The 27,870-nt window shown below is 36.2% G+C and overlaps 2 protein-coding genes and 1 pseudogene across 10 annotated transcripts; 2 read left to right on the top strand and 1 right to left on the bottom strand.

The window, feature by feature from the left end:
• The first annotated feature begins 246 nt into the window (after positions 1-246).
• On the top strand, positions 247-3,845 carry LOC121972695 (annotated as a pseudogene).
• Positions 3,846-5,915: 2,070 nt separating this feature from the next.
• On the bottom strand, positions 5,916-18,406 carry LOC121970763. Of its 6 annotated transcripts, none has more exons than XM_042521695.1 (16): positions 18,155-18,406; positions 15,262-16,219; positions 14,292-14,377; positions 13,997-14,216; positions 13,481-13,566; positions 12,910-13,403; positions 12,409-12,834; positions 12,214-12,332; positions 11,564-12,147; positions 10,996-11,226; positions 10,781-10,905; positions 10,121-10,626; positions 7,876-7,996; positions 6,831-7,790; positions 6,368-6,757; positions 5,916-6,299 (listed from the first exon to the last, which is right to left on the bottom strand). In XM_042521695.1, the coding sequence occupies exons 2-14, from the start codon at positions 15,982-15,984 to the stop codon at positions 7,111-7,113; spliced, it is 4,401 nt and encodes a 1,466-aa protein (XP_042377629.1). In that variant the 5' UTR covers positions 15,985-16,219; positions 18,155-18,406; the 3' UTR covers positions 5,916-6,299; positions 6,368-6,757; positions 6,831-7,110. The 6 variants fall into 6 exon arrangements, with proteins under 6 accessions (XP_042377629.1, XP_042377631.1, XP_042377630.1 ...); XM_042521697.1 differs by having other exon boundaries at positions 5,916-6,230; XM_042521696.1 differs by adding an exon at positions 17,852-18,047 and having other exon boundaries at positions 6,046-6,757.
• A 1,763-nt stretch (positions 18,407-20,169) lies between these two features.
• Positions 20,170-26,163, top strand: LOC121970761 (zinc finger CCCH domain-containing protein 33-like). Of its 4 annotated transcripts, none has more exons than XM_042521689.1 (7): positions 20,170-20,685; positions 20,881-21,047; positions 21,229-21,282; positions 22,688-22,804; positions 22,945-23,256; positions 25,209-25,478; positions 25,572-26,163. In XM_042521689.1, the coding sequence occupies exons 1-7, from the start codon at positions 20,604-20,606 to the stop codon at positions 25,863-25,865; spliced, it is 1,296 nt and encodes a 431-aa protein (XP_042377623.1). In that variant the 5' UTR covers positions 20,170-20,603; the 3' UTR covers positions 25,866-26,163. The 4 variants fall into 4 exon arrangements, with proteins under 4 accessions (XP_042377623.1, XP_042377624.1, XP_042377625.1 ...); XM_042521690.1 differs by having other exon boundaries at positions 20,171-20,670; XM_042521691.1 differs by having other exon boundaries at positions 20,171-20,685; positions 25,230-25,478.
• The last annotated feature ends 1,707 nt before the right edge of the window (positions 26,164-27,870 follow it).

Raw genomic sequence — 27,870 nt, 5'->3', positions numbered from 1 at the left:
CCTTCGTGGTCCCTCCTTTTTATAAGGGTGACTGAGGGGGCATGCTTGTGGAAGTAGCGAAGGGGATTGAGCCCCCACTTATCAAGGGAGGGGATCCAACAAAGTCAGGGTGTAGTCTCGCTACAGCAACGTCCCGTCCTTGGTCAGCCTCGCTATCCTAGCCAGTGCGGATCCATGCCAAGCTACCAACGACATGACCTAGATCATAGCCCAGGCGAACACAGTTTGGGATGTGGCAATTTGGTAATGACCATATTAGGTACAACCCCAAAAATACTCAAGCTTCCACAACTTGGGATGTTGCAGTTTGAGAATAACGCCATTGGTACATCTCCAAAAAGACTCAAGCTTCCACAACTTAAGATAGTACATGTTGGGAACAACTTCATTGGATACATCCTCGGAAAGACCCAAGTTTCCACAGCTTGGAATGGTGTAGCTTGGGAACAACTTCATTGGATACATCCCCGAAAAGACTCAAGCTTCCACATCTTAGGATGTTACAACTTGGAAACAACTCCATTGGATACATCCGCAGAAAGACCCAAGTTTCCACAGCTTGGGATGGTGTAGCTTGGGAACAACTTCATTGGATACATCCTCGGAAAGACCCAAGTTTCCACAGCTTAAGATGGTGTAGCTTGGGAACAACTTCATTGGATACATCCCCGAAAAGACTCAAGCTTCCACATCTTAGGATGTTACAACTTGGAAACAACTCCATTGGATACATCCGCAGAAAGACTCAAGCTTCCATAACTTGGGATGTGACAATTTAGGAACAACTCCATTGGGTGCATTCCCGAAAAGACTTAAGGTTCCACAGCTTGAAATGTTACAATTTGAGAACAATACCATTGGATACATCTCCAGAAAGACTCTAGGTTCTACAACTTAGGATGGTACAGTTTGGGAACAACTTCATTGGGTATATCCCTGAAAAGACTCAAGCTTCCACAACTTGGGATGGTACATCTTGGGATAGTGCAGCTTAGAAACAACTCCATTGGGTACATCTCCGGAAAAACTCAAGTTTCCACATCTTAGGATGTTATAGCTTGGGAACAACTCCATTGGGTACATCTCCGGAAAGACTCAAGCTTCCACAGTTTGGGATGTTGCAACTTGGGAATAACTCCATTGAGTACATCCCTCGAAAAACCCAAGCTTTCACAACTTGAATGTTATAGATGGGGAGCAACCCCATTAGGTACATCCCCATAAAAAAAAAGGTAGATCCGCTACCTTAGCGGCCCCCTTAGTGTCGGCCCAACGGATATGGAGGGAAGTTCATGCAGGTACATAGGTTATAAGCGCATGGTGGGTTAAACCCCAGGTCGTCAGTTCCTGAGAATCGACCCCTGGTCATTACGCCAGAGATACCATACACCCACCATCTGCGCTACACCTTGGGGGCAGGTACATCCCCATAAAGACTCAAGCTTCCATAGCGTGGGATATTCTTATCCCTCCTTTGAACTTTACTCAATATTTTATTGCTAGCAAAAGTCTCTTGCTGGTAATAGTCTCTTCTCTCTAATAGAATTTTCTTTAATTTCCTTTTCTCTCTTTCCTTGTCTATTAATAATATTTATTGATTGTCTTGTTTCATGTTACCATGTGTAGTTTGATGTATTATCTTAATGTTTAATTTAATGGTTTCTGTATTTTATTACTTCCAACTTGCTAGCAAGCGTAGTTATTAAAGGCACTTGCCTAGTTGTGCAAGGCACAGCCAGGCAAGCCTCTTGCGCTTATGTGCCTTAAGTGTGCACCTTGCGAGAGGAGGAAGAAATCAGTCTTAAGGAAATCAATGAAGATTCAGTTATATAAATCTGAAATATTTGGTGATGGTAATGATATGATTGAAGATAATAAAGATTTAGATATTTGAATTTTTTTAAATGTGAATTATGTTGCATAATGTGTTTATTTACTAGTGAATTTTATATTTATATTATTGTTTAATATTTTATGGATTATAGTTTTGTTAGTAAATAGTTTGACAGAAATTTTCTATATATGTTTGAATTGAAAAATTTATACCTAGAGTGTCTTACTTCAATAAGGCATCTCAGGTTCCATTATATCTATGTGCTTTTGGGCACCTCGTGCCTTAAATAACCATGTTTCATTGCAAATGAGAGGCTTACCCAACTGTAGTTTTTTATGTGGCTTCTCTATCATTCTTTACCAAATGCTTGAAATTATTTTACTTGATCATTAAGTTGCAAGAAAATATTATGCTAGTGCCTTGTCATAAAGTATTAGTTAGTTGATTCATAAGGAGCCATCTAATAGTAGATTTAAAAAATAGCTCCAATTAAGTTCTCTCATTGTTTTTGTCATGTGACTTAAAGATTACGGGTTCAAATTTTGAAAATAACCTTTTGCAAAATTGGATAAAGCTACATATCCTTCTTGGAACTCCATATCGGTGGGAGTTTTGTGCACCAGATTAACCTTTTTCATGGTATATGTGAAACTTATATCGAATGACTCATTTATTTTTTCTTTATTTTTTAAATTTCAAGTTATGTTTAGAAATATCGGTATTTTGCTTTAACGCGAAGCAACTTTTGTTGTAGTTTCTCAGATAGAAGCACGCAGCGAGCAGTTTGATATGTTCATGCATCTAGATGTGAACATTGAAATTTATCCACTCCATGTTGGAGATAAATTCACAATGGTTCTATCTCCAACACTCTGGATGGAACTCCCGACACTGGTTACTTCTTGCAGGTATTAATTAGTATGACTATGAGTTTTATTTCTTTGATCTTTTAAATTTTATCGAGAAGGTGAAACTCTTGTGCTTGATGATCGAATGTGTTTATTTATTTAATTTTTTTGTTTGTTTTACTTATTTTGAGTTAATATCTCAAATCATATTGAAGGTTATCATTTATGTTACAGTTTTGTTCACTATATTTTTTCTAAGAATTATTGGTTTATTCCCAGGGTAACAGAAAATCACTTGCTGACAAATTTGAGTATGTGATGCACGGGAAGCTATACAAAATCTCGAAGGAAACTTCAAGCGGACAGAATGTTAATGTTAAAGTGTATGTTTTTTTTTCCTTCCTAAAAGAGAATTGCCTCTTTTTTATTTTGTTATAATCAAACTTACAAGTAGAACAAGTTCTTCAGCAATTGAGCAAAGAATGCATTTAAAATTGTGGAATTCTCATAAGGCACACTTAACTTTCAGATTTCTCAAAGGGCGCATTTGTTTTCTATTTTACCCTTCCCGTCAACCACTGCAGAGTGCTGCATTCAAATAACAGTACCACTATGCTATTGCATTTCAAAAATCAAAATCAAAGTGGTTGTTTTCAAAATAGGTTTTAGGATTTATGCAACACTAAAGTGATGATGTTGTTCTTTGAATGCAACATTACAGTCGTTGGCGGGAGTAAAATGGGAAACAAGTGCATCATTTGTGAAATCTGAAAGTTTGATGTGCCTTTTGAGAATTCCGTAATTTTAAGTGCGCCTGGTCAGTGTTTCTTCATTATGCTTTTTTACGTCCTACCATAATCAAGTTCTGATGCTCACAATTAAAATGCAAATATTTACCAGAAAGAATGGATATTAAGTTCACTGGAGGTTTATGCACTAGGCATCCTCAGACTGTCCATTCGTGTGTGCCCGACATTTGCTATTGTACAAATTCTAGCCCTCTCTGAATCTAGTGAATCTATCCCCTTTTCATCTCTTCAGAGAAATATATGCATTGTTCGGAGGACTGCTTATGATGCTCAAGGGCGACCCCTCGAATGCGGCTCAATTCGAGTTGGATCAGAGAGTCTTTCTTCTGATAAGAAAAGTGTAATCTGTATGTTCCTCAGGCTAGATAATGACTTAGCTTTTGAGACTTTTAGTCTTTGGATTCTGCATTATGTGAATTTGGATTCTGTTTCCTTATGATTATGACTCAAAATTATCTAGTGAGTTTGGTTATATTCAGACATTATGAAATCTAAAATAATCTGGTTTTCATCTTTGCTTTATAATAAATTTTTGTATTTGATTGGTTGGGGAAAAAAAGTTATACATGATTATCAAAAAGTATATCTTCGATCATTTTTAAACTGAAGATATAGTTAGGGGAGGATTTTGTTTTCTGGAATTTTATTTCATCAACTGTTGTCTGTGAAATAAAATGGAGATTTAAGTAGCTAAAATAAAAATCTGTAAACGAGCCAAAGCAAACTAAGCTTTGCAGTATTCAAATTTTTTTGATAAGGTAATCGAGTTAGTTTAGTCTAAAATGAATCGCTATTGAAATGATTATTTAAGTTTAGTTTGATTTGATTTATTTTTAAGCTTGAGTTTTAGTTTGAAATTTTTTCTTTTTTAACTAAGTTTAAATGTTATTGAGCTCTCAATTCAATTTTAAATTTTTTTGATTGGTATTAAACTTAACAATATAAATTTATTTGTTCATTTTAATTTTTTTTTGTTCGTTTAGTATATTTGTTCACAAACGTTGTTCATAAACATTAATAAGTTGAATAGATATGTTTAAGTTTGTTTGTTTAGTTTAACGAGTTATTCATTTAATTAATCTGTGTATATTGGATGAACATAAATAAGTTCTTACCAAGTTGAATAACAAATTTATTTATTTAAAATTTATTTATTTATTTAGTATATTTGTTCATTAACATTGTTTATGAAAAATTAACGAGCTGAATACATGTGTTTGAATTTGTTCATTTAATTTAATAAGTTATTCAAACTTGTTTATAAAATTAAACTTATATATATTAAATGAACTTAAATAAATTCTTATCAAGATGACAAAAGACGAATAAAATCAATACATTTATGAATATTCAATTTATTTACAACCCCATACATGGAGTCTATTCCATTCAACGGGCAACTTCTTTTTCGTTATAATTATTAAGCTATCTGCAGCGGATCGTGAGGCCATTTCCCTGGATCCACTGAATTTTCTATTTTGGTAGTTAAAATGACATCATGCTTTCTTTGGCGCCGGTCTCCGGCTTCGTCCCCTCGCCCCCTTCTCCTTCATCTTTTTTATCTCCCACTAAAGTTTCACTCTCCCCTCGCCTTCATCTTCTTTATCTCCCACTAAGATTTTACTCTCCCCTCGCCCAAAGCACTGCCACTCATAGTTCTAGTTCTCTCCCCTCACAGATCATTCTGCGTAAAACTTTCGATAAAAGGTATGATTGTTTCCTTTTGAATTGGATAGCACAAGACAAGACAAGACAAGACAGCAATCCTCATCCAAAATAGCTGATGCGGTAAACAGTAAGTGCCCTTTAGGTGGGGCCCAAGGTCAAGGAACTGGTTAGCTGGCAGGCGATCAAGATTGCTCGAGCAGCATTTCCCGAACGGCTACCACTGATCAGACAAACCCTCTAGGGTCCACTCCCGATTCAAACCGGACTTATCCGGGGCTATGCTCCCCACTCTATCCTGATCGCACAGACGCTTTGCAGCCTCACTCCCAGTTCAGATTGGACACACTCAGGCTCTGCACCCTCTCTCTGATCAGCTACCATCAATTGGACAAACTTCCTAGGAGTCCACTCCCGATTTAGACTGGGCTCGCTCGGGACAAAACCATAAGATGGAGTAGGCCGAAGACCCTGTTTCCTCTAGGGACGTCACCACAGCCCATCAAGGCACCATATGAGAAATGGGCTCTACTCCAAGAATCGCACGACAGCTCATCTAGGCCCATAAAAGGGCAGGCTCTCTTGGGACTGCATCCACCATATAATAGCCCAATGGGCCTCCCGGCCCAAACGTCTATTTCATCATTAATAAATACATGGGATTGTTAGAAAGCTAAGAGATACACAATACACACAATATTCTCCGCCCATACCAGTGATGTAAGCATAGTGATTGAACATGTTGTCAAGATGGCAGGATAATATCTCCTTAAATGCGGAGATGATAAGGAGCACTATAAAAGGAAGTCCTCTGCTGTACAGGTACACATATATATACACACACACATTTATTAGCATTTCATATTTTTCCTCCGTTTTTGCACCATCATCGTTTTCTAACTTGATCGTCGTAGTAGCTACCCCACCAAGGACTCCCCTGACCCGCTTACTAATGATTTTTTGCTCCATTATTTGTTGATATCCACAGGCAACTCCCAGAATTCGTGGTATGGAGTCTTCTTTGTCAAAACCAGCGCCATCTCACCCAGCGCTGTCTCACCCGCAGTCTACTCTCTACCGTTTCCGGATAGGGTCAATAGCCATTGGAAACCGAATGAAAAACAGGATCATTCACTTGTAAAACTGTGAAAATGGCTATCATGGGAGATATTCTACAAGATGAAGAAACCATATACAACACAACTCAATACCTCTAGCGTACCATGTAGACTCTGTAACTCAATTTCGGCGACAGCAAATACATCTCTCGACTTATTTGCCAGAGCCTTGTATGTGTTTCGGGTACGTACCAATTACAAGTAATTTGCATTAGCCAAATCTGAAGGTGCACTAGCTGGACATTAGTCTGGATTTACCTTGTCAAGTATTTCGTGTTATTTCCGAGAATCCACATCTATAAAAGAAATACGTCCTCGTTGAAGTTTCAGATGCTCCAGGCTCCTCTAATCTGTTAATTGGCATGAAGGTTGTGGAAAACAATGCCAGTGTAGACTAACCATTCTTCATCTAGCACAAGCATTGCTAGCAAAGCTGTTGATGTCTTGTTGCTTTATGAAACAGTTCCTCGAGAAGGATTTTACCTATAGTGCATCAGCTCATTATTAAGGACTTCATTTGCATAAAGAAAAAGCAGAGGCAATGACGATAACTTACTCAACCACATCAGCAAAAGCCAAACAACCTGATCCCCATCGACCTTCCTGTATAGAAACATGAGCAATGTACCTTGCACTAGAAAGGAAGGAAGAAAAAGAAACAGGAATTGAAGCGTATATAGTGTAGGAAGAAAATAGCTGGCCATCTTGAGGAAACCGCATTCAGGCTGCAATTTCTAATGACAAGATACATGCTGTATATGAACTGTGATTCTGAATTGATTTATAGGTCTGTACAGTCACCAAAAAGCCAGGAAGAAGTGCTAGTAGAAGCCGTATCAGGCAAAAGATTCTCTACTTCTGAAATTTGGTTTAGCAGTTTGTGCCTTCTCCGATACAGGAAAAGCAAGCGAGAGCGAAAGCAAAGTCGGTGCATCATCTCCATCAACCACATCAGGAACATGTAGCTTATCTTGTCTGTTCCTTTCTGTAATTTTTTGAGATTGCAAAGGGGAGATCTCCTGTTTTGCGATTCTTCTCTTCTCTCCCAAAGCTAGCTCGAGAACAGGGATGTTAGATTTAGGCGAATCATCATCATCATCTGATGAAACATATATTACGTTGTCTGCCTTTGTGCATGTAGGTCCTTGATTGACATGGAAGAAATAATTTTCAGCATTTTTTGATCTCTCCGACATTGCCCCATAGAACAGGCTACTATTTGGTAAACTAGATGGCACGAATTGTACTTTAGGAAACAATATATTGGATGAAATTTCCTCCCTCGAGCTACAATCGATATGGCCACCATTGTCAAGCCTCATCTTTTTGTGCTCTTTTTCGTCACTCAGAGATGTGCATGTTGACTCACCTGCCCACAGGACTGCATCACCAGTGGGTTGTAACAAATCAATGGAAGAATTTTCTATTGCATCCAATGAACTAGGATTTGCGCACTTCAGATTCGGCTTTGATTCCCAGCTAAAATGGTCCAACATTTGAATATTTCTATCATTACCTGATCCAAGAAGTGGCTGATAAAATGAGAAGATATTTTATGCATTGAAAGAGATGTGAGTCAATCACAAGAGCAGATGCCTCACCTTGCCAGCAGTTTAATGAAACCAACTTTGAGGGTTCTACACGATTACCAACCTGTGTGCTACCACTTTTAACAAGGTGTTCATGGCCTTTTCTGCAATCTGGATCACTGGTGAATTCATCCTATAACGTATGACAATATGACATGTAAACCTAGTTGCGAGTTTAAGCAACCAACAAAAGATCATAATAAAGTTGGATAAAAACACTTAACTAGGTTAGCAATACAACAAGTTGACCATTAAATAAAAACTAAAAAAATCATGTAGTACAAGAAGGGTTGTGACTTCGAATCAATGAAGCGGGCTTAGGACTACAAACTATCTAGCATTTCTTTTAACAGTACAAGAAAAAGTTGCAGTATGATATTTGGGTAACCATTAGCATGTACATCAAATCATTTTAAAGATGACTAAGGATCATGAATCAGAGATTGTATACTAGGAATAGAAGAAGCAAACATATTGTACCATCATGAATTTCTTGTATCTATCAAATCTCATGGTGCCAGCAGGTCCAAACTATAAAGAGACAATAGGGAAGGCACATCCTCAATTCTTTCTCCATTATGGAAAATCTGATAGCAACGTATTTGATTGCTGAAGTCCACAAAAAACTTTTACCATTCTAACTATCTTCTGTAATCAGAATTATACTTGCAGGATTATACTATACTGATTGCTGCCTTTATTTCTTGCTATCAGTCATGAGCTTTTCAGTTGATCTTAAGTCAGAAAGCCAATGATTAACTTCTAACAATATGCAGAGTATGGGCTCACATAGGAAACCAACCGATTAACAATTTCACTTGCAACTATATGCATCTCGAAAACCTCAAGGCTGTAAATAAATACAGTTATCAGTGATCGAAATCCTTGCTATCTTCCATCTACTCAAGATTGATAAAAATGAGGTATAATATTAAATCTAAGAAATTATTCTGACATTGTTTTCCCACTTGGGAGATTAACCGTGCAGTCAGGCAATAGTGCCAAATACTCATATAACACTCAAATAGGGAGATGATCATGTATCACTTATTAAGTTACGCAATAGAAAAAGTTAAAAAAAAAAACAAAATAAACTGGTTTGTGATCTAAGTTTGAACTTTTCATTATTTTATTTTATAATTTTGTTATTTCCAGCAAGCCTAGTCTATTTTAATTTTACACCATTTTTTAGGAGACCAGGTTTTTGTAAGACTTATAAGCCCCTCTGCTGCTGTTTTATTCATATGTGAAAATAAACCTCTTTCAGAAGATATTGATTGTGGCTTGCAACCTGGAAAGGTCACCAACTAAGCACAAATTTTATCCCGCATCACATCATCCCATGAGATATCCAGCTGGGCATATAACTTCGCTGATGCTATGTTACATGGTGTTGGAACATAACATTGTTCCCAAATTAAACTAAACTGGATAAATGGACAACGCAAGTAGATACCGAGTAGTTCATTTGGAAAGAAACCCCTTTTAAGAATGAATTAAGACATGTACCTACCGAGATATGACTTCATGAATATACACCCGACATTAGATCAGCACATGAATTTTTTGGCATTTTGCAGACTTGATGACCCAGAATTTGAGTCATGAAATACAAACATTCTCTTTTTATGCAAGGATAAAACTATGAACCACTATCCTCCTTATTTAACACAGACTCATCAGTGGGGCCTGCCTTTGAAATTGCACACAAATAATTTGACACTTTTGCAACAATAGTGACAACAAAAGTGGAATACGACAGCCTGGAGTCAGCTGCATGGTCCTTTTTCCTGCAATTGAAGTCTACTTAGAGGATACCCACACAACAAGGTGTAATTTCAGTCTGAACAATCGTTCTATTATCCAAGATAAGTTATAGCTAACTGAAATGGGCTTGAGCATATCTATTACCACCATCTGACATTGACCATAGTTCTTTCCATCACAACTAATTCAGCCTATGATGTATGATGTTCATTCTGTACAAGGTGATACTCAAAGTAGAGATGACCCCTACTGCTGATAAGGTAGTTTTCTGGAAACCATAAACATTTTAATCCATTTGTAAATATATATTATTACTTATTAGACAAACTAAAGCCCAAATATGTGATGTCTGAGAGAGAGGGAGGGACCTCAAAGGAAAACATTAAAAAAATAATCAACTTGTACTTGTAAACGTGTGGTATCAGGCAAACTAAAGACAATGAGATGTAATGTGTAAGCCTCTCACAGAGAGAGAAATAGACAAGCTTACCAAGCTGTAGATATCATCTTCCACTTCTGGAGGCAATTTTTCAATGTCTATCTGAAATTTTGGTTCTAGACAGGAAACACAGACAGTGCTGAGTTGGCTCATGTTTCTAGATGAGTAGGCTGCAGGAAAAGAGCATGAAATCTGCTTCTTTTGAACTTCATCTGGAATATCCTGATGCAAAGTATCCTTTACAAAAGCTTGCTCCTTGTTGGAGACCTCATTATCCTTCCCTGAGGCTGGAATATCCTGAAGAACACTGCAAGTACTACATCTGGATGCATTTGCAATTGGAAAAGTATCAGACCCTGATGAAGCCTGATTCTTGACATTAGATATGTTGACAGTGCTACAAACATCAGAAAGAGTTTGCATAGACAGCCCTCGGGTAGCAGGTTCCATGTTCAAACTAAAAACAGTAGGCTTCTTATTAAGACCAGGCAGATCTCCCAAGTTATTTTCCTGACTTCCTCTAAATACACCCCAAAGATAAAATAAATTGTTCCAACCTGAAGTATGGAAAACAATGTAAATCAGAAATTTATCAAATTTATTGGAACACATAAAACCACGTCAGACATGAAGATTAAGTTCTAAGTCTGTAGATAAAAGAAACTAATTACTACACATTCCCCTTCTTGTGATGTAGGAATAGTTTCTTACGTTGGGACTTCCCTGGTAATAGATTTGAAGGGAATATAAGAAGTTGCATTGCACCAATAACACCTACAAGAGCTAGATCATTTTTCAGTATATTATCCAACAGCTTCCAATAGTAATTTTCATAACTGCACAAAATAAAATGTATAGAAACATCAGATATTGTCTCAACCTGCATATATTATGGAATTTCTCAATGGATAAGTACTCATAAATACCTGTCAATATTTTTAGCAAAGAAAAAGATAGCAATATTATCTTCTACAGGACTGTTTTCATGGAACTTCAGAGGCCATGAGCTTAGGCGAGGTACTTCCTCCAACTGAACTTTGCAAGGAAATTGTCCTGCCACTTCAAGTGCTTTGGGTGAGACATCGGACGACAAATGAGCCTGAAAACCATCAAAAACTGTCGGAGGTTTGGCAGTCCTCGACACCTCAAAAGCACCTCTGTTGATAACAAGCGAAAAGTATAATCATAATGCAGTAAGCAGTTGATAACACCTAAGGTGGCGTTTGGTTAAATGATGGAAATGACTATGGATATGGGTTTGATAGTAAGGTGGAATGAGAATGGGAATAGAAATGAAACTCACCTACTTATATGGGTTTGGTTGATCCCCATAAATCTAGAAATCATTCCCAAACCCACAATCCAAACACTATCTTTTACTATCATTCCATTCCCTCATTCCCAAACTCATCAATCAAACACCCCCTTAGTGTAACTATATGTTAATGATAAAGTATTAAACACATTCTCAAAACTAGTAAGAAGATGTCATACTGCCAGATGTAGTCCATCTCTGGTATTGCCGAAGCTCTCACTAGATCAACAGGAGTGGAAGCTTGACCAAGTAAGGTTGGTGCCATAATCTTTGTGGACACATCACCTGGAAAGTCAAGAACTGTCCCTTCTCCAGGAACATTTATAAATTTCTTATGATCTTCCACTAGCTTTGCATGGATGGTATTTGCTGCTTTACTACAATTTTGAACATTGGTTATCCTAGAAGACAAGTCATTAGAACTTGGATACAAAGTTGTTGCTTCAGAATTTACATCAGCACTGGCTAAAGAAACTTCCTCAGATTGATAGGGTGATTTTCTCTTGGTTCCAGATTTCCAAGCCGGCCCCTCACTTACATTTTTCCACTTAATACTTCTGATATCCATATCCCTCAAATTTCGTTCAGAAGAAGGCTTTGTGGCAATCATGCGAAGTTTGTCAACTGGACAGAACTGTGCTATGTGACCTGTTTCATTACACTCATGGCAATGTGATAAGCAATTAGGGACTGAAGCTAGCTGTCTAGAGTTTATAGATATTTGGCCCTTAGCTTTGACGTCCCTTTGTGTCAAATATGTTGCCTGAGGTGAATTTTTCAAGTTAACTACATTATTTAACAAAGAAATTTTAGAGAATAGCTTAGTTACCTTGGGAGTAGGTTGAAACCCCTTCTGATCTTCATTTTTACATAATCTAACTAGAGATTGAGTTCCAGAAGTTTGTGACAGAGATGCTGACGTCTTCTTCACTTCAGTAGCTGATGAACCTCCAGAATAGCCAGTTACAAACAGTTTCAAATAACATAGATAAGCTACACAATCAAGACGGAAGCATTTACTTACCGGAACTAATTGCATCAATTGGTCTCCTTTTGCCATCTAGATTGTTTAAATCAGAAAATTTTCTTACTTTGGAATTACAGCTTTGCTCATTTGAATCAGCCTTTATCGATACTGCAGGACTGACAAATCGTTGATCACATGTGGAATTTTTCTTATCCAGCATACTCCCACCTTTCACTTGTTTAGGATCCTCAGAATGTGGTAGGCTAAGTGCATGAGCTTTGCTTGATGTCTCAACACTGGAGAAGCCTGAAGTCTCACTTCCAAATGTTGCAGATTTTGAGACTGCCGGGGACGGAATGTCATTTCTTTTGTTGGTTAAATTAGATTCTCTATTAAGTTTCATCTTCCAAGGGACATTATCCAGCAACTGTTTTACTTTTGGCAGTTTTGAATTGTTAAATGAATTTGACTTTGAGAGAGAGCCTGAAACTAAAAGCTTTAAACATGGGGAACTAAGTGTATTCAAAATGCTCAATCATATAGTAAAACAAAAATTACCACGTGTTGGTTGCAAAGGTGCTTGTATCCCAGATGAATCAAGAACAGAAGAAGTTTGTGTGCGAGATATTCCTTCTGACTGATTGCATATTGTGGAGGAGATTGGTTTTATCTTCACACTATCATGTTTGTTGAAGTTCTCACATGAGAACTGAGAAGGTTTCATAGGAAAAATTGTTCCACTAGGTGTATCAATTGCTTCATCGAGTTTTTGCTTAGAAACAGAATTAACCTCTGAATTTTCTTCCTTCCTCTTAGATGAAATAGACTTAACTGGTTCTTTGTTGTATCTTCTCATGTCTGGATCAGTTGTCTTCTTTTCCACACTGCTTTCCTTATTTGCACTATTTTCTTCTAAACAAAGTGGTGCCTCTGTTGGAGCAACTCGTGCTTCAAATTTTCCAGTCACCTGAGCTGCAGCCTCCTTGAGTTGGCATTCTTCACATAACCAATCGCCTTCAGGAACTTCAGCCAACATTATTTGCATGCAGTAACTGATTAAAAGCAAATTTCCATCAAACATAGTAGTTTATGAAAAAACATCTCAGAAAAAGGGGAAAAAGAAACTTACGTATGCTCAGCCCCATCATTACACCTACTACAGATAGCAAGGAACTCTTCCTGACCTGTATCCCCACAGATATCACAGACTTTTACCTGCAAGAAAATGTAATGGATCAAGAGCATGATGTTTATTTCTACCATAAAATATTCTAGGTATGTGTCAACATAAAAAAACATGCAACTAGTATCCTTAACCTACTAGTCATATGATAATTCTTTTTGTAACAACACACACATCAGGCATGAAAATGTACAATTTTTAGTTGCATTGACCACATTCTGATGTAACGTGAGAACAGGATTTAAAACTAAGATATTAGTAGCCATGTAGCTTTACATAGAGTTATAACAGCAATAAAACAAATGGTTTAGCTGACCGGAATAGTTGGGACTATGTTTTATTCATCTTTTCTTCACTGTTGTTATGAAAATGGCAACCTAACAGATTATAAACATGACCAATTCAGAAAGATAAGAAATTGTTTAGCCTGAACCCAAACATTATTGCTGTAATAGACTTAACTGGTTCTTCGTTGTATCTTTTCATGTCTGGATCAGTTGTCTTATTTTCCACAATGCCTTCCTTATTTGCACAATTTTCTTTTAAACAAAGTGGTGTCCCTGTTGGAGCAACTTTTGCTTCAAATTTTCCTGTCACCTGAGCTGCAGCCTCCTTGAGTTGGCATTCTTCACATAACCACTCACCTTCAGGAACTTCAGCCAACATTATTTGCATGCAGTAACTGATTAAAAGCAAATTTCCATCAAACATAGTAGTTTACGAAAAACATCTCAGAAAAAGGAAAAAAGAAACTTACATATGCTCAGCCACATCACTACACCTACTACAGATAGCAAGGAACTCTTCCTGACCTGTATCCCCACAGATATCACAGACTTTTACCTACAAGAAAATGTAATGGAGCAAGAGCATGATGTTTATTTTTACCATAAAATATTCTAGGTATGTGTCAACATAAAAAAAGCATACAACTAGCATCCTTAACCTACTAGTCATATGGTAGTTCCTTTTGTAACAACACACACATCAGGCATGAAAATATACAATTTTTAGTTGCATTGACCACATTTTGATGCAATGTGAGAACAGGATTTAAAACTAAGATATTAGTAGCCATGTAGCTTTACATAGAGTTCTAACAGCAGCAATATAACAAGTGGTTTAGCTGACCGAAATAGTTGGGACTATGTTTTATCCATCTTTTCTTCACTGTTGTTGTTTTGAAAATGGCTGCCTAACAGATTAAAAACATGACCAATTCAGCAAGATAAGAAATTGTTTAGCTGAACCCAAACATTATTGCTGTCAAGATTAAAGCTTCTGTTATTTGTCAAACAATAAAGCATATTACCAATTTCCACATGGCTGGTTAACATATTTAAAGATATAAGCACCATTTACAAAGGAATAGTTGAAAGTGGAAAGTTAGTAGTTTCTTAAGGTACCATAAAACGAAACAAAATCCATACAAAGGGTGAGAAGCAACAAAAAACAACCTTTTCAGCAAACACATTGTTAAAAAAGATAATCCTACAAGTAAATTTTTGAGTGAAATACTTAGAAATTGATCAACATAAGAGAATCAAAGATAAATATATGATCCTATACCCACATCCTCATCAATGGTGAAACCTTGTTCATTAGATGTAGCACTTGTTTAAATTCAAGACTAATTTTTCATGAGTCAATAACATATCTCAATAAGATAGATTCCTGCAAAAAAATATGTACATACTACAACAGAGAAAAGAAAATTATGAACTTACATCATCATCAGTTTTTGCTAAAACTTCACCCTCAAAATATGGCTGCAAAAGCACCTTAGATGTCTGAGAGTTTGAGTTGGGTCTGTCAGGTTGGTCTTTACTACCCATTGACTTTATTGCCTCTTGCAGTTTAAACCCACTGATGCAATTTTCAGTCCCCAAAGAAACAAATTGAGGAGTCTTTTCGCCATCATCTTTGCAAGCATCATCATCTGCAATTTTATTTTCCCCATTCACATTGACTAGAGCATGAGAAAGACATGCGCTCATCAGTGAACCTGAACAAATTTGGGCTTTTGAAGATACATTACTACTTGAATGTGGGTCTTCTAAGCCATCAGTATTGTGACAAGGATTATCATCTTCTGAACAATAGGCAATACTATTTTTCAATATGAGTGTTCTATTTCCTATAGGGTTAGTCCAATTGTCTTCAGACCCACTATTATTATAGTCATCAGTAGATTGTTTCTGAATCTCCTTTGGATCATTTTTCTCCAGCAAAGATTCTGATGATCTGGAGTTGCATCCTATAAGCTTCTTCTCTAATTCCACAGGATGGTCATGATTTGTATTACTAGAATCTTGTAATACAGCAATGTGTGAAATGTTGTCAATGTGACACTTCTTACCTTGCTCATCAGCAAGATTTGAAATTATGTTATGAAAATCTGACGTTTTATTGCTGTCTGAGGAGAAAAGACAATCATCAATAGAACTCATTTGGTCTTGTTGGAAATTGTTGTCTTCGACTGTATCCTTCAGATTGAAGTTATGTTGGAAGTAGCCTTTGGATCTAAGACAACTTTCTCAGATGCAACATGAACTGTTGATACTGTAATTGTTTAAGTGCAATCACAGATTAAGGAGAAGGACACAGGTTGCATGCTCCAGGTTCTATCCAAATGTAAGGATCTTTTAAGTACGTTTAGGCACCTTTTTCCAATGGGAAATACCACTGTGTAAGAACAAAGGCAAAATAAGAGTATGTATCATTTGCATCACGTCGTTTGAATTAGAATAACAAATAGCATGCAAATACATGATTTTATCATCGACAAAATCTTAGACCATTGATTGTTTTGTAATGTCACAGTTGATAAATTTTGAGGGTGATGAAAGCATGGTTTTAAATATTGTTTCATATTGGTAAGCACAGGTGGATCATTTTGCATTAGCCATTGGCATACAGAGGCAGATTGATGGGGTTTTTTTTCCACAATGTGTGAGCATTCTGCGAGTGAGAGGACTCAAAAAAATTTCCCATTTGTAACAACTTAGAACAACTATGCACAATACACAAGATCTTCTGTGAGCAAAGGGCTTTTTCATGCTCCACAACAGATCGGTACAACTCCACCAGCACTGTGATTTCTCACAAACAACTCCACGAGGACTGAAAAACTCGTGATACAACTTCACAAGGATTTTATTTAGCTCACAAGTAGCTCTACAAGGACCACACGAGCTCCACAAGTGTTTCCTCCAATTCACAAACAACTCCAAAAGGATTGTAGTCTCAAACAACCTTTATTGAATGTGTAAGAAGTCATGCAATAGCTTATATAGCTATGCATTTGCCTCTTTTTCATCACCTTTATTCTATACTTACACTATGCATTGATACTCCAACACAATACAGAAATCATCTCATTTGGTCAGCTACTTAAACTCAGAGAAGATTTTAAAATTTTAATATAAATAGAAGGACATTTAATCAAAGTTGAATACTTCTAGTGATATGGTTTGAAGAGCACAAGAAAAGAATCTATATAGGTTACACCAAATACTTGGGACAAATAGGACTTGATGACAATGACAACAAAAATTAAGTATGTTTACTCTGAGACTTGTAATACCTAAATTTTGTATTGAATTAAGCTAGTGATTTCGGTAAATCAAGACGATGATCATAAGAGCTTATATGTTAGCAAAAGTACTTTTTTTTAGAAATTAAATTTGACATGTAAAATTTATCATGTAATTTTGAATATTACTAATGTTATTGTCTTGTGTACACTAGAAGAAAAGAGGGATAAGAATCACATATGATATAGCTAACTCTAAATAATTGGGATTTATCAAATGTATTAAGTTTCATTGTCTAAGATTCAAAGCCAATCTGATCTTTACCGAAACTAAAATTGTTTGATCCATTTTAGGCTATATGATCATAAGATATTGCAGTCTAGATCAAAATCCGGATAACTAAAGAGATCATAGAAGATCAGATCATCTCAAATAGCATATCTAAAAAGATTGTAAAAATATGATGGTTAATAAATGCAACATATATATAAGAGACTCAAAAAAAAATCTATACATGTACCTTTTGCCTTGTTGTCTCATATAGGCAAAACATGAATTAGTTAACTAGAGAGATGATCAGTACAATGAAATCATCAAGCTCGTATAAGTTTATCTTCTAGTCTTGTAATGAAATAAACGATAACTAAAATAGCAAGAAAGTTACACTAATTCTAATGCAAGAAGGCGTAAGGCTAAACATAAGGGTTCCACAGAAAGATCGAGTTAAAATGTCTCATTGAATCTGTCCTTTTAAGGTCATACACAAATTCATAAAAAGAACCTTGTATGCAGCACTTGCCAATAAGTATCACCATGATCTAGAAAGCACGTTCAGAATCCTCCAGCACCTTAATCAGGATACACTAGCTAAGCACACCAATCCAAAGAAACACAACTTATCATCACTCTTCGGTGATTTGGAAAAGGGCACTTTCAGATGGACATCAAAATTTCCCATCATCAATCAATCTCCGAATCTAGTATAACAGATGCGAAAGGGAACTAAACAATGCAGAATTATCACAATGCCCCCAAACCACATAATACAATAAGTAAATTAAACAAATCATCCCATCAAGCATACCAGTCCGAGTACAGAAAAGGGTTCCAGTACCAGCTCCGAATAGGGTTCCAGTACTGACCGCCTGATACGAATTAAGTCCCGCAGCTTCCGAGACCAGGAGAAGGTGGTGAGAACTTGAGAGAGGAACGATGAAGATAACAGAGAAAAAAGGTTAAACTCGGGCAGGAGTTGGCGAGAGTAATCGACCACTTTGAGAGAGTGTTCTAATGGAGACGAAAGCGATGAGAGGGAGAGACGAAGGGAAGGGGACGAGGCGGGCGAGGAGAGGAGGGGATGCTCAGAAATAGAACTTCTTGTCACGTGACTTGGACTAAATTGTTTTTTAATTAATTAATTAATCTTTTTTTGATCATTTTTGGGGTAAAAAATCCTACCTACCATTATAATTACTATTTTATATTTAAATAAATCATTTTAATATTTTAATTTCTAATTAAATTTATTAAAATTATTACATAAAAATATTATTATATCAAATAATTTTATCAACCTATTTAAAATTATTCAACTTTATTAAAAATATTCCAATTTAATTACAAATATTTTATTATTATTGTATCAGATATAATTATAATTGTTATAACAATGTTAAAACTTATAATCGATACAATAATATTGAAATTATTTTAACTGAGTTAAAAGTATTATGGATGCAAAATATAAATTTAAATGATTGATAAATTATTTTATTATATAATTTTAAAATATAGTTTATATATATTGAGTTGCTTGTAGTTAGGATTTTAGTGCACTGGTTCTGAATTTAAAGTTAAACAAGTAAGTAAAGGAATTATCAAAAGATTTTAAATACCTATTTTTTAAAAAATTATCATTAATGAAGACATTTTGACCCTAAAATACAAATGCTAAGAGATATTTAAGGATATTTCGAAAAAAATAAATTAAAATTTAGTACATTTTTAAAAGTAATTCTATTTAAAAAACAATTTTAAATTTATTCTTTACGAAAGAAAAGATCACTTAAATAATATAGAAGTCTTCTTTGTAAAATAAATTAATTTAATTTTATATATCAAATATTAAATTAATAAGAACATATATTATATTTATCTTAGCCAAAGGATTGAAAAAAAATATTTTCAAAACTAAAGATATTTATAGAAATTTATCCACTCATATCGTTGGTAATTCAAATATATGGGACTAAAGAAAACTATGTGTATATATTTTTATATAAATAACAAATAAAAAATATTAATAAATTTTAAAATTATTTTTAATATGAAAATAAATATATTTTTATTTTAAGTTTTATCAAAATTAGTTATTAAATGAATTTTGACTGATAAATTATTAATCAATTTTATATTTAAAATTTGATTTGTATAAAAATAAAATTAATTTAATCAATTTCTATTTATTCGATTCGCCGTCCAAATCCCTCGCCATCAACTCTCATCCCCGCTGAATGTTCCAACGCCGATAAACGGCACGGAAGTGTGGACGGTGCTCTGGGCGAGACATCCGATCGCTATTATGCGGGTCCTACGAATCGCATCCGATGACGCAAGCACCGTCGTCTTCCCTCCTCTCAACGGCCACGCGGCGCCTTCTCACCGCGCGAGAGTTCGCTTCTGGCTTTCTTAATCGAACTGCAGCACCACGCTCAAATGCCGTTTGATCATTTACCAACGGATAGATTTCGTCCATTCGTTATAGCGTAAGATATTCGCGTACGAAGAGCTAGTAACGTTAGCAATCCGTGTGTTGTTAGCTTTCCTACCTTCCAATTAACACCTATTAACTTCCGTACGATCGAGCCCGATTTGAGCTAACCAACACTACACGCTGAATTTAATTAGCGACCGACCGTGGGGCCCATATATTTGATGCAATAGAGAACCAGGTAGATTTCGGTGTGTATAACACGTCACCCTTAACGATAACTAATTAATAAAATAGATTACGGTGTGGCGCAAGTTAACTCTTAAATACTCCATTAATTGTGTTTACATGTATTAAGTGAGATTAATTGTAGAATAAATACCCTAACCTCCTTGCTGCAATCTCCTCTCCCTCGTGTCGCATTGCGATAAAGAATGAACAGAATAAAATAAAGGGGGGCGAAACCGAAGAGAGCTGAGGGAGGAGGGAGCGAGAGCGAGCGATCGCCCGATCGATCGAGATCCAACGCCTAATCAGAAAGCCGAACTTTTCGTGTTCTCCGCGCCCGTTTAGGAGGCTGAATCGAAGCCGATTTGCGCGTGGTGAGTTCTTGTCGTGGATTTGGTTGGCAGCTGTGCCTGCTTCCGAATGCAGGAGGCCTGAATCGCTTTGTGAATCGCGGGGATCGGGGATCTGAGTTGTATCCGGCTGCCTTCGGTAGTTGATTCGATCGAAGATTGTGGTTTGGGCTGGATTTGATTGGCGATTTGTCGGTGGGAGTTTGATCTGCCGGTAGGGTTTTGTGTTACGATCGCGGCTTCCGATGATGCCCGATGCCAGGCACAATGCTGTTTCCAATTTGTCCAGTGCTTCGCGGGACAACCTTGAAGGTGGTCTCTGGTTTGGTGGAGCCCCTTTTCTCATTTTTGTTGCTTATTTTTTGCAACTTAGGATTCTCCTTTTTTGTCTTGTTGATTGAATGTCTTTATCTGGGGAAGATACAAACTTTCTCGGGGTAAATAGGCAAGTAGGTAGACCTTATTGGTGCCATACAGAGTATACTACGAGCGGCTAATTGAGTGTTGTGTTTCTTATCGCAGAAGCTATGTGGCAGTTGAAAATCGAGGACGGCCAAGAGGGAGCTGATGGCCAGCTGAGTTCTTATCCTGATCGCCCAGGCATGCCTGACTGTCTTTATTATCTGAGGACTGGTAGCTGCGGATATGGAAACAGCTGCAAGTATAATCATCCTACTCACACTTGGCAGGTGAGAACCATGGAGTCATTCATTTATTTTTATTATTTTTGCGTTGTATCACCTTTGAACATGATGGCTTTTGCTCTAGTGTGTGGAAACTTGGTTTAGATACTTCTGGCATGCCAATTGTTAAACAAAGTCTGATTATATTGGATGTTGTAACTAAGATTATGTTAATTGTTTTCTGCAGAACAATCAGTTTAGTGCTGAACTCCCTCAGAGAGATGGTCAACCTGATTGTCAGGTGCATTACCTAAAGCCAAACAGATAGTAGATCCTATAATATTATATAGTTTGTTGTCCGGTTTGATGAGATAGATCTTTTGTTTATTAGGGTACTTACTCTAATGTCTGTTCACTACAATGCAATTCCTAATGGAGCTACAACCAAAATAAAAGAAACTCCATTGTATATGCACAGGGCAGTGAAAATGTCCTAAAACATATCCTTGATTTTAGATTTGATCTAAGTAGCAAACTTTATCCATACAACATATTTAGTGCAACAGGTAAGAAAGGAAAACAAAACCCCAACATACGATATGAAGTCAATTCATTTTGTCAGTGATAAACCAAAGAGAATCAAAATGGACTTTGCTGCTTTCTTTTATTTGTTTATTTGCTCTTTTGTTTATAAACAGAGAAGCAAGCAGAGGAAAAGCTCATGGAAGTATTTGATATAATTTTTTTCCTGTTTTAAAAAGATTTTATCATAACAAGGAAAGTTGTATAGGAAATATGTTTGGCATGATTATTTATTTATTTATTTTGGAGAAGTTTAAGGAATTGACCAGGAAAAAGTAAAAAAAAAAAATAGTGTTAGAATTTATAATTAAATAGTATAGGTTTCCTAGATTGCTTACATTCACAGCACATAGAAAGATCCTAGGTGACCAATAATGTTGCATGCAATCACACACATGGTTTGCTACTTATTTATGATACGTGGAATCTATGGCCTGGATGGCTGGAAAGGAATTTCTCAGATGCTCAAGTGAGATTGGGTTCAAGGATTGATTGGACATTCAATTGGTAGGAACATAAGTGAGATCAGATTGTGATCACAGAAGAAACAAAGGTGGAAGGTTGGGCAATCCATGGACTCTCATAATGGCTCTTTATGATAGTTGATAGAAAAATACTGAATTAATCCCGGAAGACAAGGAGAAAATTTATAAATATTAGTCCGTCTTGTGAATGTTGCCTCCTCACCCCTAGCTTCGCATTATCCAGACAACCAGGGTCCTGCACCTGCACGCACACTATTGTTCATGCTGCCCCTACATCTTCTAGTGAGCTCATTGGTTCATCATGCTGGGTAGTGTGCCAACATGATCCACTGACACAACATATCTAAGCTATGATTCCTCTAGGTTCGCTTATAAAATAGGACTGCAGCAGAAGTCATTATGTAACTTGTTGTTTCTGATCGAAAAGCATGGTAGATTAGACCTAAAAAATTAGACAAATTTACTTCATCAGCATGTTAGGTACCAGTTATTTTAAGCTAGAAACAAACTGGCATGGCTAGCCTACTAAATTTAATAAATTTCTTCTTGGTGATAACTTTATGTATATGAATTCATCCTCATGTGGATTGTTACATGAAACATGTGGTAGTCTCTAATTTATCTCAACTATTGTTGCAGTTCTTCCTGAAAACAGGAACTTGCAAGTATGGGACATCCTGTAAATATCATCATCCACGGGACAAACATGAGACCAAATTGGTTCAGTTGAATGTGCTGGGGCTACCTATCCGAAAGGTCTCTGATGCTTCATGGTCCCTTTTTATGATTCAATTGGTTTATTGCTTCAAAGTTACCAACACCTTCACTTGTGGTTATTTAAGCCAGCTCTCTATCTAGTAGTTAATTTTTTAAGATTCATTTGATCTGATTTCCAGGATGAAAAGCCATGTGCCTATTACATGAGAACTGGAACTTGTAAATATGGATTTGCCTGCAAGTTCAATCATCCTCAGCCAGTCACTACTGGAGCGACATTCCCTCTTACAGGATCTCCAGCCTATGGATATTCAAGTCCCATAGTACCTACATCTGCCTCCCCTGTAATTGGTGGAATTTCACCATGGCCCTTATCAAAAGTTCCTTACATGTCTAGTCCACGAATGCAAGCTCTTCCAGCTTATGTACCACTGGTTCTTCCAACCACCCAAGGAACTATGGCTGGGCAGCAGGGTTGGAGCACTTACATGGTTAGTAGCTATCTGCTTGAAAATTAAAAATAAAACTCCTCAAGTCAGCTAAATATAGATATTTCTTGCAAATTAGTAAAATTTCTTAGTTTGACATAGTGATTTTTCTGTTACATTATTTCTGTTCTACTAGCTTGTTCTGTAAAGATGTAGTTTGTTTTACATAGTAAATTTTCAGTCACATTATTTCTGTTTTACTGGTTTGATCTGCAGTCTTAGTTTTACATAGTCGTTCTTGTGGTTATATTCACATAAGTTGAAATCGCATAGTACAAATTTCTTTAACTGGTAGTGCTGAAGAACTTACAGGATTTAATTCTTTACAGAATCTCAGTTCTTAATGCTTTAGTTTCTTTATGCTCTTGCATATGCATTACTTCACAGCTACATTCTGTCTTATATGTAACTTAAATGATGCTCTTTGTATGCTTTTGAAGCCATCTCTTAAAGAAATAGTAGAAGAATGGTGGCGGCAATAGTCCATTTTCAAAACTAGTTGTCATTTCAGGAAAATAGAATTTATCAGAAGACATTTGCACTTCTTTTATTTATTTATTTGTTGATGAGGCCTTTTCTGTCTCGGGTATACTGGTTAGCAAGAACAACTAGCTGGAGTAAATTGGCGAATACATTCACAAGTTTGTGCTTCTTGGTTCAATCTTGCAAATCCATGCTGGGTGTTAAAAGCAAAGAAACCACACACGGACTTGGACACTACTAACTTTTTTTACAAGCAATGTACAGATGTCCTGAATTAACATTTATGTACTGTGTTGCACGGGTTGGCATGACACAGTGGCACAATGGTCTTCTGTGATTATCTCAGGCAAGCAAGTTTGGTTTCAAGGCATGACAATTTTACTAAGTTAGGGTTGCAAAGCATGACAACTCTTCTGGGTGGAACTTTCTAGTTATTTCCAGCTCATCCTCCTAGCTCAGGTTCATCCATACTGTGTTTCAGCAGCATCATGGAATGGTTCTTGACCTAGACTGAAATCAATTTCAGCACCAATACTTTGAACCTCTGTTACCTGTATGACACTGACCGTCTCACTTAGACAATTACAATAGTATATTCAGATAAGATTATATTATGGTATAGCTTTGCCTGTATTGCCAAATTTCTGCCAAGACGTTGTCAATGCTCTGACTGAATATGTGACAGTCACATGTTTTATACTTCAGCCTTTTTCCATATAAGGCATGAAACTTGGCTATGTCAGTCATATATACACTGTATCTCGGGGTATGTAAATTGGATTCCCATCCATGAATGCCAAGTAGATAGAAGAAGTAACAAGACCAACAAAAAACAGTATATTTTCTTCTACAGATCTAGAAATTGATTAATTTATTTATAACAAAGCATAGGGACCACTTAACATGTGCTGGCAATCTAGACCATTGTAGCAAAAGGTGATAACCCTCACCCTGGCAATCTAGACCATGTGGCATAGGCAAGTAGGCATGATGATCTTTCATCAATCGATTCCTAAAATAAGGTAATCCTCCTTTCATTCAGTTGTCTCAATTGCTGGCCTTTTAGTTACATTGAGAAACAATAGGCACCTCAATGCCAACTTATAATGATGGTCACTTCAATTTGTTTTGTATTGTGTTAGGCAATGTTTTTCGAAATCAATCATGATAAGCTCCTTCACTGTTTAACCCAGGAACCAGAAGTCAACCTGGTCACGTTGAAATAACTGGAACATTCCTCTTGAATTGGATTTTTTTTTTTACGTTCAACTAAAAAACCATGACCAGTGGGCTGACCGATTCACCCCCTCGGTCCAGGTTTAAAAAAAGATTGTTTCATTGCTAGTTTAGTCAGAATTTCATATTGATATGTGTCAGTATAAAATTATTTTATCTTATAGTAGTTTGAACTTTGATGGCAAACACCATCCTTATAATTTTGTTATTCATTCATGTTGTTTTGGCATCGTAAGCGTTCTTCAAATGCATGCCAGGGAAGCATGAACCATATCTACTCTCCCAATATGCTTGCACCTAACCAGATATCCAACTCAATGCATCAAGAACAATCAGGCTCCATCCTCCCACTCGAACTGCCCGAGAGACCTGATCGACCAGACTGCCAATATTACATGAAAACTGGGAGCTGCAAGTATGGAACCTCATGCAAGTACCACCACCCCAAGGAGAGTAATCAAGCAGCTATAGCTGGCATAGGACCACTTGGGCTTCCTCTAAGACCAGTAATTTTACAACTCATTTTCCTTTATTTCTTTAGTGTCTGCTTAATTACATGTCTGTTTCCTTTCTCATTTTCCTGTGGCTTATTCTCATAGGGTCAGCCAGTATGCACGTTTTATACCACATATGGAAGCTGCAAGTTTGGCATGGATTGCAAATATGATCATCCACTCATCAGTTATTATGGTTATACTCTACCGTCTTTCTCCTATACCGATCCCACCATAGCATTTGCCCAGGAAAAGAGTTCACCAATTGTATGGACAGCAGAAAAGCCCTTTCCCAAGTCATCAAAAACACCTGATCAGCACAATCTGGAGAATCATGAACATGGAAATACCTCGGCGCACACCACATCCAACACTGAACCTTCAGAAGATTCTCCATGATGAATAAATGTTTCAACACTAACCAGTCGTCCCAAGATGGAGATTTTGGATCTCTGCTCCATAGTGCCACCCTCCTCCCTTGCCTGTCATCTCGAGCCCTTCTGAGGCATGGCCTTTCTTACTGAAGAATTGCAGGCAGTGTTGTAAGTTAAACGATTTTTGTTCCACAGCTTTGCGGAAAACTAAACCTTTTGATGTCTGTCAGAATTCTCTGTTTCCAGTTTCCCCTGTAAAGCTGGTCTCCCAGAATAAAAGGTGATAAATTAGGCTCGTGTCTCTCGACTGAGCCTTTGTATCTCGATCTTATTTTTGTGCCATCTTGTTTGGGAAGGACGAGTTCCATGTAGTCAGTCATACACACGTGACTTAGAGATGACAGGTAAGATCGATGAAACCAAAGGCTAAAGTTTCATTTTACCCTCTGTAGTTTCCTTATAATTTCAAAATCATCACAATACTCAAGCCTAACTTTCTAAGGTTTGAGATTGTTAATTTACTTGACAAATGGTGACGTGGCACATGTGTCATATTCCTCATGTTATTGTTGTGGCTAGGGGGAAAAATTAAAAGATGGGTATTTTGACAATTTTGAAACGTTAGGGGCAAATAAAATTTCCATATACTATATGATATCAGGGATTTTGCTTCCCTCTAGTCCAGTTGATTTGGTCCATATGGAACAGAGCATGCCCTATAAATAGGATAGCAAAGGTTATGGTAAGAGTTTTTTTTTTTTTTTTTGCTTTTCCATTTTTTATCTGTTTTTAGTCACTGATTTGACCGTTAGACTGGTTATGTCAGCACTTGTTGATGTGCAAGCTCTGATGACAAGGAGATTCGTTTTCCTTAAGTTAATACGAAAAGATAAATCATGGATAATTATTAGTCATTAGTGCAGGTGGTAAAATATGGAGAGAGGCATGTTCGAACATGTTGAATTTCGACTTAAGATTTCATATGACAATATCTTATATTTAAATCATCGCATCATCCCGAAGGAACTATAGAGGTGATGACTCTATCAATGTAGACTCGTGTGGGCGAAGGAAAGCCGCAACTGCATCACTATAGTTTCTGCTTCGTTCAACTATTTGCATTTTATGGAGGAGGAATTTTAACTGCTACCACAAGAATAAAATGAGTTAATGTGATCATTTTCCAATGACCTCAACCAACAACAGCAATCCGGAAATATTTCATTAGTTATTTTATTTGAAATTTATGAAGAAAGGGTTGGTGGGAAAAAAAACTGCAGTTAAAACTTTTAATCAACTAAATTTCGATCAATTTCCAGCTAGTTTTCACCAAATATCAAGCGAAAGGTTAGTGTTAACATCGTAGACTGTGACTATAAATATAAAGTTTACCATTTTGGATTTAAAAATTAAAAAAATAATAATCAAATGAAACGAGGATTACCGCGGGAAGCACGATCATGATGCATAAAAACACCGAGATGAGCCACGATAAACTGACAGCTTAATCTAAATATTAAAAAACAATGATGTCAAAGAGTGATCCGGTAAACATTGACCAATTTAGAGCTCGCTGTCAGCCAGACACGAAATGTTTCCGACGCAGGCTTTGTCAAAGTTTTATAAAATTAAAAAATTTTAATAAAAAAGTTTTTATGATTACATAGGTGAGGTTTGAAATTTTAAGTACGTAGATTTATTAAATCTATATATTTGATCATTTCAAAATAATTTAAAAAATAAATTATTTTATGAAATATTTAATTATAATATTTTATTTCATAAATTATTAGTATTTTTTCTTTTGAAAATAAATATATTCAAGATAAGTTAAAAAAATATATACAAATGACTAAATTAAAATTCATAAATTAATTAAATATTAAATAAAAATTATAAATTTAATTAAATTAAAAATCATTAATTTATTAATTATAAATTAAAATATTAAATAAAAAATATATAGAGATTAAATAAAAATAATAATAAATGAAAATATACAATTTGTAATGTAGGACTCATAAAAAAAG

Source organism: Zingiber officinale, chromosome 4A, assembly GCF_018446385.1.
Source record: "Zingiber officinale cultivar Zhangliang chromosome 4A, Zo_v1.1, whole genome shotgun sequence".
Taxonomy (NCBI): domain Eukaryota; kingdom Viridiplantae; phylum Streptophyta; class Magnoliopsida; order Zingiberales; family Zingiberaceae; genus Zingiber; species Zingiber officinale.
The sequence above is the reverse complement of the archived record's forward strand: the minus strand, read 5'-3'. Positions and strand labels throughout refer to the sequence as shown.

Bases quoted from the DNA above. Each gene is read 5' to 3' on its own strand.
- LOC121970761 (XM_042521689.1), top strand. From the start codon at position 20,604: ATGATGCCCGATGCCAGGCACAATGCTGTTTCCAATTTGTCCAGTGCT. The intron at 21,048-21,228 runs GTGAGAACCATG...TGTTTTCTGCAG, and splicing joins ATCCTACTCACACTTGGCAG to AACAATCAGTTTAGTGCTGA. The intron at 23,257-25,208 runs GTTAGTAGCTAT...TGGCATCGTAAG, and splicing joins AGGGTTGGAGCACTTACATG to CGTTCTTCAAATGCATGCCA.
- LOC121970763 (XM_042521695.1), bottom strand. From the start codon at position 15,984: ATGAGTTCTATTGATGATTGTCTTTTCTCCTCAGACAGCAATAAAACG. The intron at 13,567-13,996 runs GTTAAGTCTATT...ATTTTCTTGCAG, and splicing joins AAAGATACAACGAAGAACCA to GTAAAAGTCTGTGATATCTG. The intron at 13,404-13,480 runs GTAAGTTTCTTT...GCTTTTAATCAG, and splicing joins AATGATGGGGCTGAGCATAC to TTACTGCATGCAAATAATGT.